At 55.0% G+C, this 7241-nt stretch overlaps 1 protein-coding gene across 3 annotated transcripts; it reads left to right on the top strand.

Annotated features, from left to right (window-relative positions):
- The first annotated feature begins 1290 nt into the window (after positions 1-1290).
- Positions 1291-6961, top strand: POLR2J (RNA polymerase II subunit J). 3 transcript variants are annotated; one of them, XM_005549315.4, is made up of 4 exons: positions 1291-1379; positions 3778-3867; positions 5884-6058; positions 6734-6961. In XM_005549315.4, the coding sequence occupies exons 1-4, from the start codon at positions 1327-1329 to the stop codon at positions 6767-6769; spliced, it is 354 nt and encodes a 117-aa protein (XP_005549372.1). In that variant the 5' UTR covers positions 1291-1326; the 3' UTR covers positions 6770-6961. The 3 variants fall into 3 exon arrangements, with proteins under 3 accessions (XP_005549372.1, XP_045245562.1, XP_005549373.1); XM_045389627.2 differs by lacking the exon at positions 3778-3867; XM_005549316.5 differs by lacking the exon at positions 6734-6961 and having other exon boundaries at positions 5884-6652.
- Positions 6962-7241: the final 280 nt, after the last annotated feature.

The raw sequence follows: 7241 nt of genomic DNA, 5'->3' as shown, positions 1-7241 counted from the left end.
TTGTTTCTGGAGGCCACCTGGAAAAGCGAGAGGAACAGGAGAGGGTGTACCTCCCATCTGCCCCCTGAGTCTATACCACTGCCTCCCAGACACTTCAAGGCCTGGCGTTCAACTGGGGCCTGGGGCAGGTTCCCAGATGATTTTTGTTGTTGTTGTTTGTTTGTTTTTTGAGATGGAGTCTCGCTCTGTTGCCCAGGCTGGAGTGCAGTGGTGTGATCTCAACTCACTGCAACCTCCACCTCCCGAGTTGAGGCGATTCTCCTGCTTCAGCCTCCTGAGTAGCTGGGATTACAGGCGCACGCCACCACTCCCAGCTAATATTTTGTCTTTTTTTTTTTCAGTAGAGATGGGGTTTCATCATGTTGGCCACGCTGGTTTCAAACTCCTGACCTCAGATGATCCTTCTGCCTCAGCCTCCCAAAGTGCTGAGATTACAGGTGTAAGTAAGCCACTGCACCTGGACCCCCTTTTTTTTCTTTTTTCTTTTTTTTTGAGACAGGAGGCTCAGACGGGAGGCTGAGGTAGGAGGATCTCTGGAGCCCAGGAGTTGGAGGCTGCATGATGGCGCCACTGCACTCCCGCCTGGGCGACAGAGGGAGACACCTTCTCTAAATAATAATAATATATAAAAAGATATACGTAACCCTCCGGGCTCCCCTCTCACTTCTATATACACCTGCCTCCTTCTGCATCCGTCCGTCACCCAATTGTTCCTCCCGGCCAACAAGCCGGTGGCACCCCCAAGGCAGGGGTCCTGCAGCAGTCGGTGTAGGCAGCCTGCGCAGAAGGCTTATCATAGATCTGCCTCTGGCCATGAGATCTTCTGCTCCCCCTACGGCTGCCAGCCGCAGCTGTCCACTACCCCTTAGCTTTGTTATCTCTATTCAGGGGCTTCCTGCTGCGCACTCCAAAGGGGTGCAAGTTTCCAAAGAGAGATCAAGGGATATGGGGAGCGGAGAAAGGTACAGCTTGGGGTTCCCGCTCAGCCAGGACTAGGAGGTCTCTGTGGGGGCAGAACAGCCCTCCTAGAGCTCTGAGAATGCGCCGAAGACCGCCCACGGGGGCAAGCCACGCCGAGGGGAGGGGATGGTGTGTGGGGGGGGGGGGCGGGGGGGGGAGAACCTCCCGACTGACGCATGCGCAGAGGCAAGGGCCTACCTCGGGCTTTTCTCGCGCCTGCGCAAGATCCTCCAGCCCGAAAGGGGGCGATGAGCCGATCCTTACGCGGGTTTGTCTCGCTGGAGTAATCCGGAAGAGGCCTCTTATCAGGGCTCTGGAGGAGGCGGCGGCAGATACTTGGGGTCTGGACGCGACGGCGGCGGGAGCATGAACGCCCCTCCAGCCTTTGAGTCGTTCTTGCTCTTTGAGGGCGAGAAGAAGTAAGTGACGCTGGCTGCGGCGGGCCGAGGTGCGCGGGCCTGCGACTGTCGCATTCTGGGGTGTCTCCTGCCCATCTCTTGCCCCGGGAGGGAAACAGCTTTTGCTTGATCGACCGCTCGGCCTGTTTTAAGGCCGTTCCGCGAGGCAGTGACGAGTGTGTACATTTTGCAGATGAGGACACTGAGGCTCGGAGGAGCAAGTTCCCCCGGACACGCAGGAAGTGGCGGGGTTGTATTCGAACCTAGAGTGTCTGGTTCTCCATAGCCCTTTTCCTCTGGGATCTGGCAGCCTCCTGTCTTGTCTCTCGCCCTCCACTTCCATCCTCCATCCCCCATCCCCTCCGATCTGTCAGCGGCCTGTGTAAAAGCCGCAGTGGCTCCTCGCTGCCTGCGGGTTGAAGGAGTCCAGGGGAGAGAGCTTGGGCTCAGCCCCTGCATCCCCCACTTAGCTACTCTGTATCTGTGACTTGATTTGCTGGAGGCCCTGTTTCCTCATGTGGAAAATGAGTTTATTACTGTACTTAAACATGGGATTCAGGCCGGGTGCGGTGGCTCACGCCTGTAATCCCAGCACTTTGGGAGCCCGATGCGGGCGGATCACCTGAGTTCGGGAGTTCAAGACCAGCCTGACCAATATGGAGAAACCCCTACTCTACTAGAAATACAAAATTAGCTGGGCGTGGTGGCGCGTGCCTGTAATCCCAGCTACTCGGGAGGCTCAGGCAGGAGAATCACTTGAACCTGGGAAGTGGAGGTTGAGGTGAGCGGAGATCACGCCATTGCACTCCAGCCTGGGCAACAAGAGTGAAACTCCATTTAAAAAAAAAAAAGGGGATCTGGCCGGGTGCGCTGGCTCACACTTTTAATCCCAGCACTTTGGGAGGCTCAGGTGGGAGGATCGCTTGAGCACAGGAGTTTCAGGCTGCAGTGAGCCGTGATCGCATCACTGCACTGCAACCTGGGCGACAGAGCGCAATCCTGTCTCAAAATAAAAATAATTGGATGAGGTAATTTGTGTAAAGCTCTTGGTCCAAAGCTCAGCACCTGGAAGACCTCATAACCATTGGCTCTTACTGTTCCCAGGTTGCCGTGCAGAGGTCTGGGTGTGGCCCTTGCCAGCCACTTAGGCCTCCTTTAGAGCAGACTCAACTGGGGACCATTTGACCCCACAAGGGTCATTTGGCAATAACTGGGAACATTATTGGTTGTCAAAGGGGTTATGACTAGAATTTACTGGATAGAGGTCAGGAATGCTGCTGATGTCCTACAATGTCCACAAGACAGCACCCCACAGGAAAGAATTATGCACCCTAAAATGTGTGTGGTGTCAACGTGGAGAAACCACCTTGGAAAAAAGGAACAGGGCAGGCATGATGATGTGCACCTGTGGTCCCAGCTACTCAGGAGGCTAAGGTGGGAGGAGCACTTTAGCCGAGGAGTTGGAGGCTGCAGTGAGCTAGGATCACACCACTGCACTCCAGCCTGGGCAGCAGGAGGGATCAATTGAGGCGAGGAGTTCAAGACCAGCCAGGACAACAAAGCAAAACCCCATCTCTACAAAAAAAAAAAAAAAAAAAGGAATTCAGAAAAGGCCAAAGTTCCATAGATCTGGGGTAGCAGGAAGTAGGGGACCGGGTTGGCGAGGTCTTTATGGGATGAAGAAATTGAGAAAGGTCTTCAGGAGGAGGCAGAGCTTGTTTTCCTATATATATAGGGATATATATACACATAGGAAAATATAAATATATATATATATATATATATATTTTTGTTGTTGTTGTTGGAGTCTTGCTGCAAGCTCTGCCTCCTTGGTTCATGCCATTCTCCTGCCTCAACCTCCCGAGTAGCTGGGATTACAGGCAGCAGCCACCACTCCTGGCTATTTTTTGTATTTTTAGTAGAGATGAGATTTCAACGTGTTAGCCAGGATGGTCTTGATCTCCTGACCTCGTGATCCGCCCGTCTCGGCCTCCCAAAGTGCTGAGATTACAGGCGTGAGCCACTGCGCCCAGCCTTTATTTTTATATTTTTGATACAGAGTCCCTCTGTTGCCCAGGCTGGAGTGCAGTGGCGTGATCTCGGCTCACTGCAACTCCGCCTCCCAGGTTCAAGTTATTTTCCTGCCTCAGTCTCCCCAAGTAGCCAGTACTACAGGCATGGACCACCACACTCAGCTAATTTTTTTTTTTTTTGTATTTTTAGTACAGACAGGGTTTTGCCATGTTGGGCAGGCTGGTCTTGAACTTCTGACCTCAGGTCATCTATCCACCTCAGCTTCCCAAAGTGTTGGGATTACAGGCACGAGCCACCGCACCTGGCCAGGAGGAGGCAGGATTTAGACTCAGGGTGGGAGGAGGGGAGCCCCTGCCCCTCATCTGTGGCCTCTGCATCTTCCTAGGATCACCATTAACAAGGACACCAAGGTACCCAATGCCTGTTTATTCACCATCAACAAAGAAGACCACACACTGGGAAACATCATTAAATCGTAAGTTTCCCATCACAGGCTCTCATGGGCTGTGTTTAATGGGCCCCTCTGGGCAAAGCACAAGTTCCAAGATCTTTCTCAGTCTCTCTGAGCTACAGGAGGTCCTTCTGGGGGCTTGCTGTGGGCATTTTATAATCTTGGTACCTTTTTTTTTTTTTTTGAGACGGAGTCTTGCTCTGTCACCCAGGCTGGAGTGCAGTGGCCGGATCTCAGCAGCTCACTGCAAGCTCCGCCTCCTGGGTTTATGCCATTCTCCTGCCTCAGCCTCCCGAGTAGCTGGGACTACAGGCACCCACCACTTCGCCCTGCTAGTTTTTTGTATTTTTTAGTAGAGACGGGGTTTCACCGTGTTAGCCAGGATGGTCTCGATCTCCTGACCTCGTGATCCGCCCGTCTCGGCCTCCCAAAGTGCTGGGATTACAGGCTTGAGCCACTGCACCCAGCATCTTGGTACCTTTTTATCAAAATGACACTGACCTCCATGTCTTCACATAAGCCACGCTTCTGTAGTGGCTTATTCTGTAGATGAACATGTGCATTTACATTCACTTTTTTTTTGTTTTTTTTTTTCCCGAGACGGAGTTTTCGCTCTTGTCGTCCAGGCTGGAGTGCAGTGGCGCAATCTTGGCTCACTGCAACCTCCGCCTCCCAGGTTCAAGTGATTGTCCTGCTTCAGCCTCCCTAGTAGCTGGGACTACAGGCACATGCTACGATGCCCGGCTAATTTTGTATTTTTAGTAGAGATGGGGGTTCACCATGTTGGCCAAGCTGGTCTTGAACTCCTGACCTCAGATGATCCACCTGCCGGCTTCCCAAAGTGCTGGGATTACAGATGTGAGCTGCTGCGCCCGGCCTTACGTTCACTGTTAAGTGCACATTCTATAAATGAATGAGCAGCAGATTCCAGCACAGTAGGCCTGTGTGTTGTTCATGCTAAGGGGCATTGAAAAGCAGTCAAGATTAGCTTCCTTCATGCCACCTGTCTGTGACCTCAGTGCCACCTGGGACTCTAAGATGTATGTGGCAGAGACTAGAACTTCTATTTAACAAGAGAAAGAAGTAGGAGAGTTCTGTGGCGTTCCAGTGCCCCTGATGGGTGCCCTGCATTAGTTGGTGGATGTTCGTTTACACCAGTGAGGTCCTAGCCAGGTGGTCGGTCAGGGATGTGACGGCCACTCTGGCCCAGGGACTTGTCATTTTCCTGTAGACTTGGCTCTTCCCTCTGGTGCCACCAGCGAAGCCAGGCGTTTCCCTGTGAGTGGGGTCTGCCCAGTCTCCTGGTGTGGTCGGGCACAGGGATGGAGGACTCTTGCCCGGAGCCCAGCCAGTGGGGCACCCAAGCTCTCCTGGGGCCCTGCTGCTCCCCTGCTCTTGAGCCCAGTGTTGCCAGCTATGCATGGGTCCCCCTCGTGGTGCTCACACCACTCTGAGCTGCTCTAGAGGAGACCCCAGTGTGCCCAGGGCACAGTACGTGACACAGCCCCATCCAGTGTGCGTGGCCAGCCGCCGGCAGCTGTGCTGCTCGGAGGACTGAGTTGCATTTCCATTCCACTCACTGCTCAGAGCCTGGGCCCTCCTCTCCTTGCTGCCTTTATTTGCTGTGTGGATGCTTTTTGGGCTTTTTGGGCCTGAGTCACTGAACACTGTCTGGACATTCGCTGCCTAGGAGATCTCTCTGCCAGCACTGCGGTTCCCTGTGGGAAGAGGTTGCTGGAATCCGTTTCCAGCTTGGGTCCTTCAGCCTCATGGATGTGGGGGGTGTGGGGGACCGTGTGTGTGTCCTTCAACATCATGGATGCAGGGTGTTATGTGTGTGTGTGTGGCGGGTAGGGTGTTCCCACATGAGTTATCTTCCTAAAAGCATTACTTTCCTTGAAGACTTTTGGGGAAAAAAATTGGGGGGTTGGATTTTTGTCTAGAAAGTCTGTTCTGCTCTGAGCTGGCTGCCACCCAGCTTGGGCCTGAGCCCCGAGGGCATGAGGCTAGCCCTTCACACTGTCTGTCCCTGGACCGCAGACAACTCCTAAAGGACCCACAGGTGCTATTTGCTGGCTACAAAGTCCCCCACCCCTTGGAGCACAAGATCATCATCCGAGTGCAGACCACGCCGGACTACAGCCCCCAGGAAGCCTTCACCAACGCCATCACCGACCTCATCAGCGAGCTGTCCCTGCTGGAGGAGCGCTTCCGGGTGAGGGCGGGGCCCGGAGGGGCGGGCGGCGTGGGCTGGACACCGGCCCATGTGCCCATGCCTGGGACAGCCCTAGCCTGTTTCTTCGGAGGTCTTGGGGGAGAGGCGGTGCTCATGGAAGGGCAGGGACTTCCACCACAGGCTTCAGGACGTGTGGACTGAGGTTGTGGAGTCCAGGCCTGCGGCTTGCCTGCCCCATGGGACTTCCGTAGCGCGGCAGGGTCCCCTCATGTGCTGTGAGCCGGATCGGGGCGGGGAGCTGCTGTCCTTTGGGGGTGCTCTTCTACATCCCTTATCTGTGGTTGGCAAGGCCTGGTCCTTCCAGGCCTCTGTCTGGGAGGCAGCTCACCCCAGGGTGGCCCATGCCTGTTCCCGGCAGGGCGCCTGGGAGTCTATAACAGTTTAGAGGGGAAAGAGCCACAGCTTGGGGGATTTCAGTGTGTTGAGTCATCTGCTCCCCAGGAAGCCCGTGGCCCCTGACTCCTGCCTGGGCTGCCATAGAGAACGGCTGGACTGGGCCAGCTGGGAGGGTTCTTCAGTTGCTCCACTGTCCTGGGGAGTGTGGCCCATGGCTGCCCTCCAGGAAGGGCCTGGCCAGGGGATGCTGGGCTTGTTTCCCCAGCGTCCTTGCCCCAGCCGTTCCAACTCAGTCTCCGCCTTCTTCCTCTCTCCCAGGTGGCCATCAAAGACAAGCAGGAAGGAATTGAGTAGGGGCCAGAGGGGGCTCTGCTCAGCCTGTGAGCCCAGTTCCTACCTGCGCGTGACCCTCCGCTCCAGGCACTATGCCGAGGAGAGCGGCCAGTCCCAGCCATGGCCCGCCTTGTGACCACCCCTCACCCTGACACCGACGTATCCTGTACATAGATTAGGTTTTATATTCCTAATAAAGGATGGCGGAAGAGACCTGGATGTGGACTTGAGCAGCGGTGACTTCACAAGCAAATGGATGGTCAGGCTTGATGCAGGCAGATGACCTGTTTCAGGGGCCTCCGGTTGGCGGGGATGAATTCATTCTGGACCAAAGCTCCGGAGCCCAGGGTCTGCTGGGGAGGCAGTGCTGAGCCGGAGGGAAGTGTGCAAACCCATGAGCTCCCATGAGTCTCTGCTCTAGAAGCCTCAGCTCCTGGGCCTGCCTGTCAATCAAAGCAGGAACACTTTTTCCCGCATAACTCGAAACACCTTT

Source organism: Macaca fascicularis, chromosome 3 (genome assembly GCF_037993035.2).
Source record: "Macaca fascicularis isolate 582-1 chromosome 3, T2T-MFA8v1.1".
Lineage (NCBI taxonomy): Eukaryota > Metazoa > Chordata > Mammalia > Primates > Cercopithecidae > Macaca > Macaca fascicularis.
This window is presented reverse-complemented; position numbering and strand designations above follow the sequence as displayed.